Here is a 22,707-nt window from a genome sequence, read left to right on the forward strand (position 1 = left end):
TGACATGCAGTAACATGCTACAGTATGACTCAGACTCCCCTCAGGCAAGCACACGGCAGTACAATAAATATTTTCAGCATGAGCCCCCTGAGGTGTACCAGATGCTTTATTTGTCATTTCTGCACATCCTACCGCTGTACTTCTGCTTCAGTTCCCCAGAGGACTGAAACCCCCGGGGGCCTGCGGCTCAACACGGGCTTTCCCCAGCTACTCTCAAGGCAGTGCCCAAAGGGGCTGGGGGTGCCTGGGGCTGGGGCCGAGACCAGGATCGCGGCTGGGCCTTGGGGACGGCACCAGGGCTGGGCCTGGGGCCGGGGTCGGGGTCGCGGCTGGGCCTGGGGCTGTGGCTGGGGCCGAGGCCGGGGCCCGGGCTGGGGTCGCTGCTGGGCCTGGGGCCGGGGCTGGGGCCAGGGTCGCGGCTGGGCCTGGGGCCGGGGCTGGGGCCGGGGCCCGGGCTGGGGTCGCTGGTGGGCCTGGGGTCGGGGGTCGCGGCTGGGCCTGGGGCCGGGGCTGGGGCCGGGGCCCGGGCTGGGGTCGCTGGTGGGCCTGGGGCCGGGGCTGAGGGCTGGGCCTGGGGCCGGGGCCGAGGCTGGGGCCCGGGTCGGGGTCGGGGTCGCGGCTGGGCCTGGGGCTGGGGCTGGGGCTGGGGCCGGGGCCCGAGCCGGGGTCGCGGCTGGGCCTGGGGCCGGGGCTGAGGGCTGGGCCTGGGGCTGGGGCTGGGCCTGGGGCCGGGGCCCGGGGCCGAGGGCTGGGCCCGGGGCCAGGGCCGGGGCCGGGGCTGAGGGCTGGGCCTGGGCCCTGCCGCGCTCGGCCCCGGCGCTGGCGCTGGCGCAGGCGGCGGCGCAGACGGGCGAATCTTCCCGGGCTGGCGGCAGCCAATGGGCGCCGGCCGGGCGGGCCCCCGCGGCGGGGAGGGCGGTGGGCCGCCGGGCACGCCCGCTGCCCCGCTCCGGCCGGGCACGCCGGGAGCCGTAGTTTCTTCCCGGCCTGGCTCCCCGCGGGCCCGCGGCGCGGTGCGCGGCCGGGGGACTACAACACCCCGAAGGCCGGTGGGCCCCGCTCGCCGCCCCGCCGCGCTCTGCCCGTCAGCGCCTACGATCCCCAGCGCGCTCCGCGGGCGCGGCGGCCGGGACCGGGAAGGAGAATCCGGTCCGAGAGGGAGCGGGCCGGCGGGGCGCGGCTGCGCAGAGCGCGGCTTCCTGAGTGTCTGGTGGCGGCGGCCATTTTGTGGTGCTTCTTCCCTCTCCTGTTCGGGTTGCGGTGTCGGGACCTGGCGAGGGGGCGAGACGGAGCGGGGGGAGCCGGGGCCCTCACCCTCACCTTCCCTTCGCCTCCCTGCGCGGCGGAGCCCCCCCTCCGGCGCTGCCCCCGGGTGCGGCTGAGAGCGGCGCTCGCCCACCATTATGGAAGACGACGGGCAGCCCAGGACCCTGTGAGTGGGGAGGGGACGGCGGGGGAGCCGCGGGGCCGGGGGGGGGGGCTCCGGGGGTGGGGAGCGAGCCCCGGCGGGCCCTGGGCGGAGAGGGGCGGAGAGGGCCGGGCCGGCGGCGGGGCGAGGCGGGGAGGGGGATGCGCTGCCGGAGGCGTGCGTGGCCGGGCCGCGGTGGGGGCGGGGAGGCGCGGCCGGGCGGGAGCGGGGCCGGGGGGGGGGGGGGGGGGGGGGGGGGGCGCGGGGGTCCCGGGGGAGCGGGGGGAGGCGGCGGGCGGGAGCGGAGCGGGGGGCGCTTGAGGAGGGCGGGCGGGCTGGGGAGCGGGGTCCGGCGCTGGCCGCGGCGAGGGGGAGCGGGTGTCGGCCGAGGAGCGGCGGGGAGAGGAGCGGGCGGCGCGGGGGAGCGCGGCTGCCAGCCGCGGAGCCGGGGGGAGCGCAGGCTCGGCGCTGCGCCGGATTCCGGGCGAAAGCGGGGGAAAAGCGGAGCTGCCGGCGGCGAGGGGACGCGGGCTGAGCCGGGTCCGCGGCCGGGGCCTGCGGGCACACGGCTCTCCCGGGGCCGGCGGCGGGGGGAGCGGGCCGGCTCGCCCGGCCTCGGGTTCCCCCCTTCGCAGCGGTCCCGGCGGTAGGAAAGTTCTTTGTGTTCTCCCTGCGGCGGGTGGGATGGGGAAACGCCGTAAAACCAGGCTCTCTGTAGCGGGCAGGGTAGGAAAAATTGCTTTTCCCTCCAGTATTTTACAGTGTGGTTCAATAACAGTCTCTTGGGCCCTGGCAAAAGCAATAACTATGTGTTGGCCGTGTCTCTCTAGGCAGTGTTTAATCAATTGGTGGCTGTCATCTGTTTTCTGTTTAAAAAATATAAATTCGAGCTTTTTTTTTTTTTTTTTTTTTTTTTTTTGCGGTTGAGTTCTTTTCAACTCCGCAGGTATGGTTTTGATGGGTTTTCTTTGTCCTATTGACTTACATGAGGGGTGCGAGTATAAATGGTTAGGCACTCGCGAGCGCATAATTCTGTTGTTGATTATTTTAACTAGTTCATAGATTTTCAGTTTCCAGTTGCCAAAGGGCGTTACGTGCTGCATGAACAGTACAGTGGTCGGGCTGTCCGTATAAGAAAGGCGGTCTCATAGTACAACGTTCAGGCTGCCCATATGAGAAACACAGCTCCAGACAGTGCAAATGAAATCCTTCTCTATTAGTTTTTGGGACAGCAGCCTTCAGAAAGTCTTTCAAAGATAATTTGGATTGAAGGCCACTTTAAAGAAACTACTGAAACAGAGTAAAATACCTCTGAGTTGTTTTAGTTTGTTTCCACTACCAAAATGATGACTTGGCATTTAAGGCTTTTCAAGGCAATTTGTGTTTTTTCTCCTTCCTGTGTCTGCAGAAGTTCTTTCAACTTGTTTGTGGGGTAGTGTAAGTACTTAGTCCTTGCTCCCTGAGATGCATAGTTTGAATAAGCATATCTTCAATGCTTTTTGTGTTGACTAGCTATGGTCTGAGTTTGTTTGGCCTGGATAGCAGATGTCGTTTTCAGAGTGTTGCTTTAGAATGAGAGGAGGGAAAAGGGCAAAGGTATGCAGCGTTTTACTCATTTTTATTTTCAAGGTTCCTCTCTTCCTGATTGGCTCCTCTTTTTTTGAAATAAGTGTTGTGTTCTTTTGTATCTAGACTAAGTTTTAAGATGTTCTTTTACCACTAACAAGTTTTGGTACCACACTGGGAGTGGGTTCTTCTTACTAACACATCCATCGATGACCTGACTTAGCCCATAGTCGCTGACAAGAAAAAAATTACATTTGTACTAAGATGTCTGAAATAGCATCTCTACAGCTGCCCAAGATCTTTTACTTCACACATGTGACTGTTTAATTTGTCAAACTAATAAACAGCATATACACTCATTTCCTAGTAGTTTTGTAGTAACCACAGTCATGTAGGGTTACTTTCCTGTAATAGGGTTACTTTCCTGTAATTATTTGAGGGCTTTTTTTCATAGAAGACAAAAATTCTGCTGTAGCATTTCTTACATCTCTCTCTTGTCCCTACGTTTATCTGAAATACGTTTAAATTTGGAATTGCAAGCTGTGTTTTAAAGATTATTATCCTGGGTAATACTTTTCATGTAGAGCAGTTATGCTCTCACATCTAAATAAAGCTCACTGCCCCACAAGAACAACTAGTAATATTGTTAGTTGAACTCTGGTTTTGTTTGTTTGTTTTTACAGGGGGTAAAAAAAGTGAAGAACAGATTGGTTCCTTAGCTAGCTGACCATGTGCAAAGGCACTTGGTTGATAGTTTAAGTGATATTGTCTGAATATCTTTTCATGGATGTATTTCATTTATTCCTTCAGGAAAGAAAAACTAAACCTCTAGGTTAGTGAGGAGCTTTTTAACACTTGCAAGCAATTTTTTTAATTATAAAAAGAAAAACCCACCTAACCACTGTTCAGCTAACATTTATGTCCATCTTAAATATCTCAAGAATAATAATTGTTTCCATTTGCAGTACGTACAGGGCTGTTAACGTTGTTTCAGTCATGATAGGTCAGTCATGAACCTCTAAGAATTCAAAATATTTTCTGAGGCTTAATATAGAAAACAGACACCATTTGCATTTTTATTTCTCACATTTCATAACTAGTAGGCCTTCACAGAAATGTGAAGAGTAACGTTCAATATTTTCTGCCAAAAAGTTTTCCTTACTGTTCTGAACAATTTGAAGATAACTTGAGAAAGGGGGGCATTTTTGTAGGATTTGTCACACCCCTCAATTCAAATGCGATACAGAAAATTCACAACGTGGAATTTCTTAAGCTGGTCCTAAAATGAGCTGTGGGGTTCTGATTTTTTTTTTTTTTTTTAATAGAACACTTGAAAGCTCTCTTTTCTGTGAATACTGTTGGATCTCCTTCCATCAGAAGCTGTATTGAGAGTCCTTTTTCTACTTTAAGGTGGAAACTAAGCTATCAGAAACCTAATATGTTGCTAATGTTATAGGCTGTCACTGATAACCAGAAGAAAAGTTCCAAATTTGTCATGTTGTTCTCAGTGATAGTCACTGAATACCTACAAGTTGTACCATTAGCCTTGCCATGGTATATTCCAAGTGTCGTGGAATCTGGATGGGGTGCAGAAGTAAGACTTCCGTGAATCAGGAGCTGGATTCACTTCTCTTACACTTCCTTTCAGTTCAGCTCTCTTGTAGAGGAGTTATTGTCTGCTAGTGGAGTCTACAGGGAGGATTTTTCTTGGTATCATTTTATTTCCAGTAGCTCACTAGCACTAGGCAGAGATGCTACTAGAATATCTATGGGCTTTTCAGCACATCAGTTACCTTATTGCTTATCATACTTTCTTCATTTAAATGTGGAATCTGCCATTTCTTGCATGTTGTCTGTGTAAGTGTGAAAACATATTTACTATCTGTCCTTCGAGTAGTATGTAGGGGAGTTTTGTGGACCTAAAAGTAGCAACTGTAAATGTACTTTTCTTCCTTACCTGTCTAGGAAACAATGACAACCTGATTACCTTCACAGAGAGGATTTTTCTGTTCAAGCCAAAGCGTTTAATTCTAAAACTCATTACTTGCTGATATGTGCTTCTTTTATTCTTTAGATAATTTTACAAGATCTCTGAATTTCAAATACAGTTTCTTATTCTTTGTGTTGTCAGCAGCATTCAAAAGTGTAATATATAGAAATTTGTATCAGGAGGTGTATATATATATATATATATGGTTTGGGTTTTTTTTTTGTATGTGCTTATTAATTGGTATTTAAGTGCTTCAAACTTGCAGAAGGGAACAAACACTATTGCCTGTATGCAAAAAGCCACAACTTTTGCTGCCCTGTCACATTAACCGAGACAACAGCCTATAAAAGTATAGTAAGTGCTTCTTCTCTGTTGGGTTTTATAATTTTTAAAAAGTTTGAATAATATATCCTCTAGAATGTAACAAACCAAAAAGATTGAAATACCATGCAACAGCATGTTAAAAGCCATATGTTTTCTTTCGGTGTGGTTCTCCTTATTTTGATTTCATAAAGTAGAATAGAAAATACTATGTTATGTTATATCATCTATAAATGCTAGAAAGCTAGAAGGGGGAAAACTGGGTGCACCAATAGGCTGGAGATGTGTGGCGGGTGATTAGCATCAGCTGAGGAAAGTTTCGTGTTTCCAGAAAGGTAAGGTTTCTGTTCCTAATGTGTTGAATATATTTCTTTCCTTAGTTATATAGCGTTCAGACATTGTACACTGAAGATGTTTGCTTGTATTTTTTTTTGTCATCTTTAACTGTACTAAAGGAGGTAATGTTACTGCAACCTGCTTTACTTAAAGACATGAAAGTAACTATCAAGTCTTATTTTTTAGTGTATTGTTTCAAATTTGTAGAGGTTTGTATTCCCGTATTTTACATGCAGTTCAAGAGATTTGGGTCTCTGTGAATGTTGTCCTTGTTACATGAACCTTTTATTCTGAAGTATTCTCAGCCTGTGTATTATTCAAGTTTCGGAGTGTTAGCAACTTGTGAAAGGTATTAATGCCTTCTGACTGTGGTAATATTAAACATCAAGGCAGTATTTATCATATACATTTAGAGAATTAATGGACCATTAGGACTTTACATCCTGTTTGAATCTAGTAATCGGGTGGTCCAGAATTATGCTGCTGATTTTTGTGAAGAGGCAACCTGTTTCATAGCTGAAGTGTATGATGCAACATTCTCAATCACAGCTATCTTGATGAAGACATAGTGGTATTGGAAAACCACCTAGTATCTCTTCTAGCAGTTAGTGTAACTTATCTTACCTTAATTGAATAGATTTTTAAGGAATGGGTTTTCCTGGCTCTTTTGTCAGACCAAGAGGAATTCTTCAGATTGCTTTTCGGAGTTCTTGGTATTTCCAAAATCCATATTAATATTATGCAGAAGAGGCTAAGATTTTGTTTTTCTACAGTGTTAATTGTACTCCTTGCTGTATCTTATTTTGCAGTAGAAATAATGTTAATAGGACTTCACTGTATTTAATTCCATGTCAGTGCTGCTGTACAGATGCTTATATTAGTATGCTGTTAAGGCATGGTGTTAACTAATACTGTTCTACAACATAAAAGGAAACAAGTACTAGTAATAAGTTCACAGCAGTACTGACACTTTATGTGGGAATTCCTACTGGTAATTGTATTTTTCCATCTGATTTTAGTAGTATCTGCAAAGGTTAATATTTCCATTTAACACTATTAGCAATTTACAATTTAATCTTGGTGAATGATTAACAAAAATTTAGTGAAGGTTTCAGAAAGAAGGTGTGGATAAATGTTTAACTGCTGAGTTTTCAGAATAGAGAAGTGAAAAGTCAATGAGATGGGCAATTTGCCCTGTAATAGGTCTTACAGAATTCTGCAGTTTTAAACTTCTTTACTGAAATGCTTCATAACAATGCAGGCTGCAAATGTAGCTTCTATTAATGACTTCTGTTAATTCATACTTATTTAGTAAGAAAGTAACGAGTACATGAAAGCTTTTAAGGGATGTTTCTGTATTCAGGTGATGTGATATCTAAGAAACTCGTTCTGGATCTTGTGTAGCATTTAAGTCCTGACTGAAAAAGTGCAGAACGGTTTCATATTGAAAGAATAACAACATAAAACAAAAATCTGTTGATATCATTGTGTGGTGTTCAGATGAAAACAATGTCCATTTAAATTTTTGCTGAAGCTAGATGAAAGACCAGTTGCCAAACACAGAAATTGCTTTTCAAAATTTTTAAAGGGATGCCCACTAAGCAAAAGAAGTGCGCACCTAAATTGCTGTACTCAAAAGAATTTGGCGTATGCATAGACTAAGAAATGGTCGTTCACATTTATGCTCACTGAAGTGTATTAACAGCTCAGACTGCCTTTAGTTTACTGTATTATGACATTCTATAATAAATCAGAGTAAAATTAATAAAAAGTATATTGTTTCAACAGCTGAATCACAAAAGTTCTGCTCATGTTATTGGTTGCATTTGAATACTTTATGTCCTGACAGGCTTACCTGTAAAGATAACGAATGTCCCTGTGCTGATTTTTGAGTTCTGTTGCTGTGACAAGCCTTTCTCTTAACTGATCACTTTGTTTACAAATTAGTCACTTTTTTTTAATAATTGTTTTGCTTGCATGACTCTTTCTCAGCCATCTCTCTGACCTGGTTTTACTTTTTGTGACTGTAAAATGTAGCAGAGTATCTAGAAGTAGTTCTAAAACTCTGCTATTGGATTTCTGGCTATCTGGGTAAATCTAGGACTCTATCTAAACTTGATAGGTATTTCAAAACTTGGAATTATTTCTAAGGTTTTATAAATAAAAAAAACAGGAAGTATGGATGATATTAAAATAACACTGCCAAAATTTGAGGGAGTTTTACAGAGGTGCTAGCTGTTGAGATAGATGCTGTGCGGAGCGTTCCTACGGCATAATGCTGCATAAATTGCCCTGCCTATTGGTGAGCGGGCTGGGCTGTTTTTCCGAATGTTCAGGAAAACAGAAAAATTGAGTTGGTCGCTTGCAAGGCAGCACAATTTATGTCCGATAGCTACTACTGAACTAATAGGAGTTAGATGTGGGTTCATACCCAAATTCAGAAGTAGTCTTGATTAGATGCTCAGTGGGAAGTGAAACTTAAAACATCTTTACCCAGTTGGTTACTTGTTCTACCCAACATTCTTGAGCAATGTTCTTCTTACTTTTGACATTTCTTTGCCACAGAAACGATTGACACTAGATATTGGTGTCCAGTATTATGTCTGAATCAAGCTTCATGCTCTCAGTTGTGAGGCCAACTTTATAATTTAGAAACCACATGAATGCTGCATTAAAACTATATCATGAAATAACTTGTAAATACTGTCTTTAAGATACCTGGGTTATTTAAAGGGAGATTTTTCATAGTCATTTAAGATTTTAAAATCGTAATTAGATTTGAAAAGATGAAAAATTCTGGTTTAAAATGTTGGTTTTTTGTTTCCTTGTGTAGCTATGTAGGAAACCTCTCCAGAGATGTGACTGAAGTTCTTATACTTCAGTTATTCAGCCAGATTGGACCATGCAAAAGCTGTAAAATGATAACAGAGGTAAGGCCTTCCACATCCTGGGGGTAGCAAATGTAATGTAGCTAAGGATAAAGTTGTACAAAATAAAACTTTTTTTACGTTGACTGTGTTTGGCTTTGGGGGTAACTTTTTGCGGAAGAGACCTGGTGGTGTGTACAGTCCTGTACTTTTGCCTGTAGCCCTGATGTACCTTTTACTAGCTGATGATGAGATTCCACTTTATTTAAAAGACTCTTAGCCCCTCTTTTTAGAACCACGTTGTTCTGATGATCAGAAGCCTTACTGTTTTAAGTGTTGTTCATGGCTATTTTGTACATTTTTCACTTTATTTGAACATGAGCCTTAGTAATTCTTTTCCATCTCAAATAAATGCTTCTTCACTATGGATGAAAAGTAAAAAATCCTTCAAAATAAGTTTTGCTCTTCCTGAGCTGCTTCTGTGCCAGCACGAATAGCTTTTGTCTGCACCTGTCTGTTCTTAAATTAATTTTTTCATGAAACAAAGTGACAAAATTTCCATAGTGTTCCAGATAAGGTCTTTTGTACAAATTTTTGGTAAGTATTAATAATCTCTTCTCTCCGTTGTAAATACTCTGATACGTTTAGGGTTGGTAGCCATTTCTGTGTTCTTGTTGACACATCCTAGGCAGCTTCTCAGTCCCTAATGTTTTTCCTTCCTTATGCATTTACAACTGATATGCTTCAAGCAGGCAGGGACTAAACGGAACTTTTGCTAGGCTTAATCTTTGGTTCTTCAACTTGGTTTCTGTATGCTCTTCTTACTTTTTACTACTTCTTATGGTTCATGCTAACTTACAATTATGGATTTCCTGACTACAATCACATTATTTTTTTGTCAAGATTGTTAATGAACATATTAAAAGGCAACTCTTGCGACTAGACTTCTTTAGGAACGCTGCTAGTAACTCCTCTGGTCTTCTTTTCCTTTCAATGTCACACACTGCTTTTTTTGTTTTTGCTGCTTATTATCCACCTGATGCTTGTTTAATCACTCTCATCTTTGTCTTAACTAATAATTTCCCACGTGGCACTTTAATAAATCTTTTTAGTGAAGATAAGAGCTCCACCACATTTTCTATAAGGTTTTTGAAGAAAGATAACTAAACCGAAGCGTAACAGAGCGCAGTTAGGTTTTTCTCTGAAGAAACAGTTTTGATTGTCATACAGTCTTCAGAAATAAGGTACTGCTGCTCCAGCTGATTGAGAGATGTTAGCAGCAGTTCTGCTTCCTGAGAACCAGATGAGGAATTCCGCCAGTCATTTTACCTTGATTTAGGCTTTGTGGTTTTAAGATTTTACATAACCATAGAAATAACAAGTGAGACATCTTTATGAAGTAAGTAGATAACCAGAAAGCTACTCGCGGCTATATTCAGTCGTACAGAGGTGAACGCACTGGGCTGACCTTAGCACCTGTCACCAAGCAGTCAGCAGGTGCAGGTTGGGTTCTAGGCTGGAACTGGCCTGCAACTACAGCGCTTTTAACTGCAAAGTACCTGTCCGTATTGTCCCTCCTTCCAGTCAGTGTGTTGTGTAGACTCTTCATAGGCACCGAGTTACATTTAAGTGGTTCTTACCTGTCCGTGGTTCTTACCTGTCCATTGTTCTTACCGCCATCAGTCAAGTTTATACCTGAATGTTTTCCTTTCGTGATTTCCCCACCACCACCTTTAGCTAGGTGTATCAACTGTTTGCTCACTCTCTTTTTCCTTTGTAGAATATGTGACATGAACGTGTCAAGTGTTTAGAGATTTCGAGTGTTTATTTTGGGGTTATATAATACTCAGAGGGATGGTGTGGCTAGCATTTACAGGTATCTTGAACACCTAAAGATCTGGGCATCTGCAAAAGGGGCTCTTCCCGTGTTCAGACAAGTTCTTAGTGCGAAAAAAGACACCCCACCCCATACTGCCCCATATAAAAGTAAAATTGCACTTTAGTTGAAGCATAAACAGCACTAAATCTGCTAAGGCCTTAAATGGGTTTCCCAAACCTTGTTTTCATTGCAGCAGGAAGGTAGTGTGGGAAGAGGGGTGAATTAAGGCTTACTATGGTGGGGCATCTGGGGTGAATGTGCTTTTGGAGCACTTCATGGCTGTTGTGACTTAAACTCTGTTTTTATGATCTCAGGTGTATTTTCTTTCGTCAGTTCACTTTGCATCAGTTAGAGACACCTAGTACTGACAGTGTTTAGAAGGATGACTTCAGACCACTTTATCATTTTAGGTATATAAAGGCCTTGTGATCAGTTCAGCTGTTAGATCTTAATAGCTTCCCTTGTTCAGGTGAAGGCAGAACTGTGTTTGAAGATGTACAATCCAGTTTTACAGGGCAGAATCGGGATTTCTTTGTCCATATGAGTGTACATGAATTTTCAGAAGTTAAATCGTAAAACTGGTAAAGGCCTACTCTTAACTTGTGTTAGAGCTATACTCTCTCTGACACTGGGGGAGGTTGATATGCAAGAACACTGGTGCCGAAGCAGTTTCTTTACGTGCTAGACTCTTTCCTGTCCATGCAAGAAATAATTTTATTTTAATATTGCTGTTTATCATCTTTTGGTCCCTGTACATGCAGAGTAGTTAATGCAGGTATTTTGGTGTAAGGCTCTGGTTTTTGTACTCATGACATCTTTTAGGCAGATTAAATCCGATGTTAAAGTTGGCATTCTAATCATCATTTCCACTTGATGAACTTTTCTGAAAACTTATACAGTCTTTGCACTTAATACTCTGGTACATTTAATACTTCAGTGAGCTTTGTTTGTCAGTTAGTATTTTTAAAGGTGATTCAATAGGCCATCCTACAAAAACCGGTTATACCCAAGTTTTAACAAGAGTGACAATCTATTGATTAATATCTTTCTCCCTCAGTCAAACTGTTTGAGCCCTTATTTTAAAAGGATATTTCCCAGTTGCTGGGTATAACATTTTTCACTTGAGACTGAAAATATTCAACTTCTACGTTGCTGTCTGCTAGTGATTTGTCAGGCAAATAAAAGGAGGGACTTCTTAAGTAGGAGAGAGAAAATTGGCGAAAATGTATCTGGGGAACAAACCTTTCAAGCTTTGAGTGTCTATATATGAAGCAGAAGACCATTTTTGTTCTTCTCTCTGTTCTTCCCCTTTTTTCCCCCACTTCCATCCAGTCTGCAGATCACTTTTCTGGTAGTTGAATTATTTTTAGTTTAGTAAACTTAAAGTACTGAGCCCTCGTACAAAGTAAACTATACTTCAGAAATTGCTAGACCTTTAATAAAAAGTCCATCTTAATAATTCTTGCATTTAAGTGTAATGTCAAAGGCTATTTCATAAATCTGATGCAAATCATTCTTAAAGTTTCTAGCTATAAGTAATATATTTTCCTGGATTTTCTTCTCAGCAACCCGATAGCAGAAGGGTCAACTCTTCTGTTGGATTTTCTGTTTTGCAGCATACAAGCAATGACCCTTATTGCTTTGTGGAATTTTATGAACACAGAGATGCAGCTGCTGCATTAGCTGCTATGAATGGGAGAAAAATTTTGGGAAAGGTAAGTTGCTTACGTTGTAATCTTAGATTTAAGGACTATAGGTTTGTGTAAAAATATTAACAAAACTGTGGGGCATTCATTTTGTTGAAGATCTTTACCAAGGGTCAGTATTGTTAGAATAATATTTTAAAAATACTTATTTTAAAAAAAGTAAGTCTTGTTTATGAAACATATTGTTTGTGATGTTCTAATTACTACAGCATTTTATATTGAATGATGATTTGTAAACATTGACAGTTGTAACCCACCCTTGAATGAACTTATAAAATGTAAGAATTTTGTGAATTTATACTAAATCTTATACTTGTTTTCAGGAGGTCAAAGTAAACTGGGCAACAACACCAAGTAGCCAGAAAAAAGATACATCCAGTAAGTAAAGTAATGCCACAGTATAACTTCTACACAAATACTTCACCACGTGGTAATAAGTTGTCATAAATGCATTTAAACATAACTTTTCTCCTTCCTATCTTGTGTTTAATAGAATTTTGCAAACTAATTCTTCTGTTTCTGCTTTACAACTGGGGAAACTGGAGTGGACAGATTAAATTGCTGCTGCTCATCAAATGGAATCCTGGGCGTTCCTGGTTCCCAGTGCTGTGTGCAGAGCATCACTTTCTGAGGAGTTGAAATTTTAGATAGCAGTTAAATATTTGATTAGTAAATTATTTATTTTCAGATCACTTCCATGTGTTCGTTGGGGATTTAAGTCCAGAAATAACAACAGAAGACATCAAGTCAGCATTTGCTCCTTTTGGTAAAATATCGTAAGTATCATCGTAAACATTTCCAATATCAGTTAGAAAGTATGACAGTGAAAATTTGTTTCTGGGTTGAAATGTTATTTCTCATCTTTTTAGATAATTTTTCTGATGTTAATTTCCTTATGTTGGGTGGGCAGTAAAGAGGGGTTATTGTTTCATCTCGGTATCTGTCATGATTGTAAATACAGTAATGTAATTGTGCTACGGTTTTGCTGAAAGCAATGTGCTTTTAACCTAATCTATATGCTAATGTCATTCAACTTTTTATTAAAATTTAATTACTGTTCCTAAGTGTGACTTTTTGTTGTTCAGAATGTGTACAGAATAGTGACTTGACAAGTGGTGTATGTTGCATCCTCAGTGTATTTTGTATGTGTTCATACTGCATTTCATAGGCAGTATAGAAAACTGGGCAATTAGAATATAATTTCATGAAGCAGTTAATTGAATAACTTGTGAACGTTTTGAAAAAAGCTAATATTTATGAGAATGAAATCTACTTTTTCGGTTGATAACAGGGGATGAATTAAGATTATAATATTTAAATGAAAGAATGGTGGATTTACAATATGTGCACATTTCTGCCAGTTAAGAGAATGTTTCTTTAAACTTCTCATAGATAACTCAGGTGATACTAAATCACCTGGTGTTTTAATTGTACATATTTAACATTAAAAGAATCCTTGAGAGTACTGCTACAAAAAAAGTCAGTTAATGTTCTATGAGTTTATCTTTGTAAAAATATTTTGAAGTTGTACATGAACGTTTTTGTACTACTTTACAGGAATATATTTCTAAGAACAAAATTCTTATTTTTCTCTTGTTCTGTACGCATATTTTTAAATGAATCGTAAATCTTATTTCTTACCTCTGCTATTTTGTTTACTTTGCTTTTTGTCTCTTAATGTGGTAAGTAATACTGTTTTAAAAATCAATTTAAAGAGAATAATTCAGGTTTCTGTTTCTCAATCTATATTTATACCTGAGACCTGCAGTTTTTCTAAAGTCCAAGTCACAATTAAAAGTAATAGCATTCTGGTTATTTTGCAGAATTGCTCATAAGAATGGACAGGATCTTGAAGGCTAACTGCAAGGAACTGTGCACACTGGAACTCAGTTGTAGATTTTTTCTCATTTCTATTTATTCTTATTATACATTATTTATATATACATATTTTAGTATTTACATTTTAACATTCTATATTCAGTGCAGTTCTATATTTCCAATCATTTTAACTTACTCACTAAAATTTCTGTGTAAATTTGTTGTTTTCGTACTGGTGTGCTTAGCATTGTTGTTAGTTTTATTCTCCTTTCTTAAATTTCTGAAAATGTCAATTTTTCAAAATTTACAGCTACCCAAACTCCAAAATGATGGTAGAGAATTGACCAAGAAAAATAAAGAAATCTGTTAACAGGCCATGTATGCCTTTTAATTCCTATTTTTTCCTCTTTTTCGATTTTTTTAATATTTCATATATTTTGTATCACTAGGCAGAAGACATTTAACTATTTAGAAAATGCATGGTAAATTAGATAGAATTGTTACAGTAATTTATAGAACAGTAAACCTTAGAGGACCCTAGCCAATAGAATATTAGAAAAGGAAACTTTGTTTCTCTTATACTTCAAATTTGAACATTCTAGTTTTAGCCAGTATAGGTTATGTGGATAGGTTGCATGTTTATTACATGTTATTTTTTTTGTCCTACTGCTTTTTTCTAACAGGTAAAGAAGCAATAGGGAGAGTTCAGGAATGACTGTAGTTTTAGGGCTAACTGAATTTATAAGAAAAAATTATGCTCACAATACAGTGTGTGTGGTTCCTTTTAGTTTTTATTTTGCAGGTTATTACTATTACCCTCATATAGCTGTGCTTCTTTTCACAGGGATGCACGGGTAGTTAAAGATATGGCAACTGGAAAGTCAAAAGGCTATGGTTTTGTATCTTTTTATAACAAACTGGTGAGTAATCGCAGTGTGGATTTAAAATAATTGCCTATTTCCCACTTCTACTTTTGCCTCTTTGTTTGTATATTCACTATGTATCGGACTTCCCCAAGGGAAATAAATTTGCGTGTGCAGGACAAATTTACTTTCGTCAGAAGCGCCCATTATTTATGGTTAAGGGTTGAAACAATTCAGATGACAGTGATGCTATGAGACCATTGCGAAAAAAGATTGGAGAACGTTGTGAAGGAAGATTCCTGAACATGGAAAGCTTGTTTGGGCGCATTAGGGTAGTTCAGCTGAGTCTGTGGAACCACCTCTCCTACAGCGAGTTGGGTGCCTGGTCCGACCAGCAGTGCGTTGGGTCTCTTAGCTGAGGCACCGCGTAAGGTAGGAGCCCCTGCAAAACGGCGTCCTGCGGAGCGCAGTGCCACGCTGCGCAGCAGGGTTCCTGTTTGCCGGGTTTAGGTTCGTGCCGAAGCTCAGTCTTTCTGCGGATCTAATGCTACCACGGGTCTCACGCTGAAGTGTGGCTGGGTTTATTTGCCTGGGCTCTGCATCTCACTAAAGGTCTTGGCTGGTCCTTTGCTTGAGTTGTTAGAACACTTTGAAATCCAAAATGGTTCTTTGTATTGAGCAATTGCTTTGCAGCTAAGAGTTGATGGTGTACTTCTAAAGCGCTTTCCTTATGCATATTTTAAAACTGAGGGTTGTTCTTGGTTTTGTGTTGGACGGTGTTACATAACGGATAATGTTACGTATGCTTAGGAAAAAATTCTTCCGACGAGTGACTGGTATCCCTTTATGATACAGATATTAAAGATGTTATTTGTAGAATTTAATCAGTAATAGTAGTGATAAAAATAGTGCTATGCCCTGCCGTTTGTAACAGTACAATTGACTCAACAAATGATTTTGCTAATTTGGAAGTTAAATAAAAGTTTGACAGCGTGAGAAATTTGTGAAAATTATTTGGAAAATTGAGCTGTATGTGTTTAGAGGTATGTGTAGGACAACATGGGGAAACTGTGTAAACCTTTTTCCTTAAATATTTTGCATAGTAAAAACACACACAGTTAAGGATTTGGGGCATAAAAGCCTGTTTGTGTGGTCAGAAGTTCTGCATGTCAGGACTTTTTCTATCTTCTGGAACAGTTATCTGGGGCTGAATCTTACTTGGAAGAAAAAGTTGGAATTTTTTTCTTCAGATTTACAAATGCCATAAGATACTACAATTTCAGTGCCTTGATTTAGTGTATTTTTCCACTTACACTTCATTTATTTTGTGTTGCAGCTGAAATAGACACGAGGAATAGATGTCTTATTTCCTTGTACCCCTCTTCCCTTACCATATGGTTGTGTTCAGTTTCTGTGACCGTAGGGGAAATGTTGTAACAGTCATATGGAATACAAGTTACTGGATTCTTTTAAGACTGAGCCGTAAAAACTCCAATTAAAAATCTGTATTCATTCTGCAAAATTAATGGATTAATTCTAAATGTAATACTAAAAAGTACTTCTAAAATTTATGTCCTGATTGCTGTTCATTCAAACAGCAGCTGCACCTATATGGTTATGGCACAACCATCCTGAGCCGGTAGTTCAAGGCCTGTTTTTTAGAATTTCTTGTCATCCTGCTAGATTTGGGAAAGTGGGATATGTTCCCAGGCTTCAGGTACTCCAGCCTGAGGTCTTAATGCGCACCTGTTACGAGAAAATTAAGCTCGTACATTGAACTGGAACAGTTACGGCATGGCTCTGTTCTGATTTTGTCATAGCTATGATCCTCAAGACTGGCAGCAAGATTTATTAGAGCTAGTTTCCTTTCCTAGTCAGTTTGTAACTTACTCATTATGTTTTGGGAGCGAGGGTATTTGAATAAGTTTGTTTGTTTTGGTGTTTCATTTGCCTCCCCTCCTCTCCCCTGTTATTGGTCATCTCTCATAATTTCTTTTTTGTATTATTTATTGTCTTAAAAATGAGCACTGTGTAATTAGAACTTAAGAGGATCAAGGTCCCGAGTGATTTGAGTTTGAGGCTAGTCTGTTACAGCTGGAAGCCTTCAGCGCGAGGCAGGACAATGCTAGCTGCTCACCTTTAACTTGCCCACATGTTCTCTTTGTCCCTTGTGCTTGGCGTTTTCTTTCTTAAGCTTTGTGCCCTTGGAAAAGCATTTCAAACAAATGTACTATTAGCTCTGCCTCTCTTCTCTCAAAGAGGTTGTGGGAAAATTGCTTTTGCAAGTGTTAGCAAACTTACCCATTGCTTACTAGATGTTTCTGCTTACAGTGTGAACTTAAAGATTGTCTTCTAATTCATGCTCAAGATAAGAAGTTAAGCCCCATGGGCCATGGACTCTCTTGTGCATGTGTGTGTGTTCGTACAATGACTTTAATATTTAGAGAACTTACAAAGCAGTCTGTGCTCAGACATAAATCGCATGCCTCCAGAGGGCAGAAGAGAGGATGGGACAGGGGAGTGTGCAAATAATAAATAAAAGGAAAATTACACGCTCAGTCTATTTGTGTCTCAGCATTACAGTTTCTTAGTTGCTACCACTCAGCCTTCCCAGAACTTAGGATTTTTCTACCTAAACTTGGCCTATTATGTTGAGTGCCTATTAAGATTCTGACAAAACACATTCAGATCTTATTATACAGTGTCTTGCAAACACGTACTGCATGGTGTAAACTTTACTTGGGTTACATCTGAGAAGTTTTTCAGTGAGGGATTTTGATGGTTAAAAAGCCTTTCCTGACTTGTCATCTGTTACTATTAAATATACTTTTGTGTTTTGTATTTTTAATACAGTCAATCGGCAAAGCAGTTTGGGTTTTTTTATGTAGTTGTTTTATTTCAGTAATTGCTTCTGGCAGCTATATGGCTTTTGTACTTTTTGGGGCAGCCTTCAAATACTCAATACAGATGCTTGTATAAGGTAGTATATGTATGATTGTAGTTGGCTTCTAACCTGCATGTAGAAAATGGGGTGGGAGGAAGGTTTTACCAAATCACTTGAGACGGCCTTCTCTGTAACAGATTGACTTCATGTTACTTCTTTCTTGGCTGCTTGCTGTGGTTGTTCAGAATTTCATATACTTTTTAGTACTGTCATTGTTACAGAATTAACTGACAACCAAGTCTTTCTTAGAAGTAGACTTGTACGTACTTCTGGTTTAGATGTGCTATAATCTTTATTTTAATCTCTTTAGGATGCAGAAAATGCTATTGTACACATGGGAGGCCAGTGGTTGGGAGGCCGTCAGATCAGAACTAACTGGGCAACACGGAAACCGCCAGCCCCCAAAAGTACACAAGAAAGTAAGACCTTCATGTAATGCTGTGTTGTGTTTGCTCTCTTGCATGGCACTGTTCAGTGGAGGAGTAAAGCATAATGTTGCCAAAATCATGTCACTTCATTACATCTCTAGCTTGACTTCCAGATCTTAAAGAATAGATTTTTTTTTTGGTATATTGTATCAACGTAGTGGTGGCACTACTGGTCTGTCTTAAAACGTTGGATGTGCTTGTTAAATGTATAATTCATACTTGTGTACAAGGTAAGTATCTGGGACTTTGTGGTTACTGTTAGCTTACTGCTTAAAACCAGCCTTCTCTCTTTATAGATAATACAAAACAATTGAGATTTGAAGATGTAGTAAATCAGTCGAGTCCAAAAAATTGCACTGTGTACTGTGGAGGAATTGCCTCTGGGCTAACAGGTATGATTTGTTTTACTGCTTTTTTATTTTTGAAGCTTTTTGGACACAAAGATGGCTACTAATTAAAAAACATTGTATGTTGTAGATCAACTTATGAGACAGACTTTTTCACCATTTGGACAGATCATGGAAATAAGGGTGTTTCCAGAAAAAGGTTACTCATTTGTCAGGTATGGACAGAGAAAAATAAAATATGTGATTTTATTCATGTAGTAATGTTTCATCTTTCTGTAACTTCACTTGATTGAACTTCTGCTGATACATTAAAAGCTGTCACCATATGTTCATAGAAAAATTTGGAACTTTTAAAAGTGGCCACCAATGTTTTTACCTGAGAAGATGAATATCTGTGAAAGCAGATCTTTTTCTCTGGATTTCCTGTATGTATGGAGTCCCTGTTTTTTAACAGTCAGGTGAAAGTACTATAAAGCATAACGTTAGTTTGTTTTTATGTTCTTTAGATTTTCAACCCATGAAAGTGCAGCACATGCTATTGTTTCAGTTAACGGAACCACAATTGAAGGACATGTTGTTAAATGTTATTGGGGTAAAGAATCCCCTGATATGACAAAAAACTTCCAACAGGTAACTGCACTTTAACCTCTTCATTGTGTCACAAAAGCCATTGTGTATATACCTGTAATGCCTTCCCAGTTATAATAGCTAAATTTTGTGGTAGTGTTCTTACGAAACTCCGTGTTCTGTCTGAGTTATGTTCCAGTTGTTCATCAAATTGGGATACTGATTTTGATGGAATATCTGTTGCTGTCTTCTGGATATGATTCAAGATAGGGAGAAACTTTGAGGTACTTCTGATTCTTGCTAGTTCACATACTGCAGACTAGGTGACTATGCAAACAAATATTCTTTGGTGTTTCAAACACACACAAACATGTTTTTCAGTACAAGGACCTAATTAAGTCACAGCGATATCTTATTTATTTTTCTGATTTCATTATTGCTCGTTTTAGCCCTGTGATTGAGCACGCCAAAAGTATTGTCTTTAGCAGCACAAAAGGAACATACTCCATCTCTAGAACCGGAAGTACTATGAATTATTCTCTCTTTAGGTGGATTACAGTCAGTGGGGGCAATGGAGCCAAGTATATGGAAATCCACAACAGTACGGGCAATATATGGCTAATGGCTGGCAAGTACCATCATACGGAATGTATGGCCAAGCATGGAATCAACAGGGTTTTGGAGTAGAGTGAGTAATTGTATTTAATTTTTTAGAATATTCCAAGAATGTTGTATCTGAGTTTTGGGCTTATTTGGTTCAAGGATTGCACAAGGTTTCAAGCCTTAAGTGGACTCCTATGTGCTTAAAGCTCATGTTTAATGATTACCATGGACCACATAATGGGGTGAGTCACTCTGACTTGGACTCGATCACACATCTTATGTGTATGGGTGTTTTGAGACTCAAGGCACAAAGACTTCTGTGATAGAGTTTCGGATGGTATATTTTCCCATACCTAAAAATTTTCTGGATTGTGACTTGAGGTGGTGAATACTGGAGAGTCTGAACCAGGGAGCCCAGCTGTCTGCCTAACGGGCTCGTAACCCTGGAGAGAAGAAACTACATGCTGACATTTTAACTCGCGCAGCTTCAGAATTTGGGTGGGCTTTTAATACGTGATCTCTTGAAGACCGAAGTCTTCACAGCAACTTCTTGTTTGAACATACTTTTAAAGTAACTTCTTTGCTTACGTAATTCTTCATTATCTCTTGCCAATTAAACATATTAAGCCCTGATAAACCTATCACTGGTATTCATGCCAAGTAGGCATTGGGAATTTTTTGCATTTCTCCATCACTGAAGTTGACTTACAGCCACCTGCGTGTGTACATGCCCTTGGAGGCGGTTGTCCTATGCAACTAGTACCCAAGGTTTGTGGGGCTTTTTTTTCTTTGTTCTTAAAAAGCTTATGATATTTTCAAGAATCGCATGTTGTAGCACTTAACCTGAATCACTCTTTAGAGAGAAGAAGGAATTGTTCTATTTTGGTATGAATAATAGTGTAGGAAATATGTTTTTATGTTCTTGTTTTTAGTCTGTTGTCTCGTAAATAACTTGACTGGCTTGCGTGATTATTTTTCCTTTTTTTTTTCTTTCCGTTTCCTGTTTTTAACTATCCTGTTTCTTTTTAAGCCAATCTCCATCTGCTGCCTGGATGGGTGGATTTGGTGCTCAACCTGCCCAGGGACAAGGTGCTCCTGTAATACCTAACCAAGCTGGATATGGTATGGCAAGCTACCAAACGCAGTGAGCTGGGACTCTGTTTAAAAGTGTGTATTTCATGATAGGCTGCAGTTTCCAGTGACATTCTGAAGACTGGAATGTAGACAATGAAAAAAGAAAATATTTATTTTAAAAATGGAAATGTTTGGAACCTTTAGCACAGCTTTGCTTTGGTGAAGGACACAAATGTCTTCTAGTTCTGCCTTTTTAAGTTTTTGTTCATGATGGATATGAACATGTTTTTCTTTGTGTACAAAAATTAAAAATAAAGTCAATAAAGACAATTCTGACTACAAATTTTGATATAGTAGGAGAAATGGCTAATGAATTTGATCCTTAGGTTACCATTCCATTTTTTTGTTCTGTCTTCAGTGTTTTATATCACTGTGCTTTTTAAGAGAAATGACGTTGAAAAACAGCAAGTTGCTTTTAATTGAACACACATCCTGAAATAAACTGTGGACCAATCATTACAACCTGCTAGACAGTATTGATTTTTCAAGAAACCTATGGGCGTAGCTCAGAAAGTGTATGTAGGTCTTGGAATAATTTTTTTAAAAAATATTTAATTTTTCTACATGCTTAAAGAAGACAGTCTGATACAAAGAATAGCTCAGTCTAAAATGAAAAACAGTACTGTCTGAGTAATTTCACAGAACTTTTACTGTCCACATTCAGGCACACGTTAAAACTTTACAGAGCTGGTTTGCTTATTAAGACTGTAGTAATTTGCATTTAATTTTGAGAAGTAAAAACGTTTTTGCAAGTATGTTGTTTGTATTCAAATCAGACAGTCATACTTGCGCTTTTACATAAAGTTTGAAGGCTACACATTGTAAATATTTCATAATTACAGTGTTTCAAAAGCATGCTCAAACATAGAAGTAGCAATGTAATTATTCAAAGTAATACTTAATATACTCTACTGCTTTAAATGCAGTAGATTGACAAGAATGTGCAAGACTGACATTTCCAAAGTTGGCTATTATGTAAAGTTACATAAAGAACTATAACAAAGAGCCTTAATTTTAATTTCATAAATCTTTAATGCATCACCTTTTGGTCATTAGAAATACGAATTTTTTGCTTTACATTATTTGGTATGTAAATACCTTGGTTAACAACCTTGTAAACCTATTTCAAGGTTATTATAAGTTGTATAGTATCTTAAGTGTTTTGAAAAATCTTGATGTTTTTTAAGTCTAGAAATATTTTGCCCAAGAATTTTTTAACAAGATTGTTAAAAACATCTTATTTTAGAGAATATTCAATGTGCCATTTGGTAAATGAGATGCAGTTGAAACAGTACACTGAGTTGTGACTTATTTTTAATTAAAGTTTTTGTCTTTATGGGTGGTTTGCATGTGATGAACCTGTACAGAGGCTGGGTTGTTTGTGTACTGAGTGTGTAAATGGATAAATCATGAAGATGTTTAAATGGTATACTTGGGTTATTTCTGAATTATTTTATGGATACGTTGATATAAACTGCCTCAATAAATTTGAAGTTGAAAATGAATGTAAGTTAGATATAAGTACTGTGTCTTACCTGTGACAGCTAGGGGGTGCAAATGTTTCAGCTGTACACTGAAACACCCTGAGGCAGGCACAAGTAAAAAAAAAAAAAAAAAAAAGTAGGATTTGCAGTGATAGTTCAGTGAAGCAAACTTGCATTTTAAAAGAAACAGAATGTTTGATTTTAGAGATGATAGTTCTAAATGAGTGTCTGAGAAGCTGCATATTTTTTTCTTTTCTGTTTCTTGCCATGCAGGTGTTGCAAGTTAGAATAGATTTTGAAATGGAAACTTGCAGTTTTGTTAAACCCAGCCAGGTTGTGCAAATAACTACACTTAATGCTGTAGCAAATCACATGAGGTTTTTTCCTCCTCTTCTACTTGACATGCTTAATAGTACCTTGACCAGGTTGAAACCTTGATCAGGTTG

The 22,707-nt window shown here is 39.9% G+C and overlaps 1 protein-coding gene across 3 annotated transcripts; it reads left to right on the top strand.

Annotated features, from left to right (window-relative positions):
* Positions 1-1,379: 1,379 nt before the first annotated feature.
* On the top strand, positions 1,380-22,406 carry TIAL1 (TIA1 cytotoxic granule associated RNA binding protein like 1). Of its 3 annotated transcripts, none has more exons than XM_075717503.1 (12): positions 1,380-1,432; positions 8,455-8,574; positions 11,992-12,082; positions 12,397-12,451; positions 12,762-12,849; positions 14,736-14,811; positions 18,009-18,117; positions 18,423-18,518; positions 18,604-18,688; positions 18,980-19,103; positions 19,589-19,728; positions 20,674-22,406. In XM_075717503.1, the coding sequence occupies exons 1-12, from the start codon at positions 1,404-1,406 to the stop codon at positions 20,789-20,791; spliced, it is 1,131 nt and encodes a 376-aa protein (XP_075573618.1). In that variant the 5' UTR covers positions 1,380-1,403; the 3' UTR covers positions 20,792-22,406. The 3 variants fall into 3 exon arrangements, with proteins under 3 accessions (XP_075573618.1, XP_075573615.1, XP_075573617.1); XM_075717500.1 differs by having other exon boundaries at positions 8,455-8,551; positions 11,933-12,082; XM_075717502.1 differs by having other exon boundaries at positions 1,381-1,432; positions 8,455-8,551; positions 11,984-12,082.
* Positions 22,407-22,707: the final 301 nt, after the last annotated feature.

This window comes from Pelecanus crispus, chromosome 10, assembly GCF_030463565.1.
Source record: "Pelecanus crispus isolate bPelCri1 chromosome 10, bPelCri1.pri, whole genome shotgun sequence".
Lineage (NCBI taxonomy): Eukaryota > Metazoa > Chordata > Aves > Pelecaniformes > Pelecanidae > Pelecanus > Pelecanus crispus.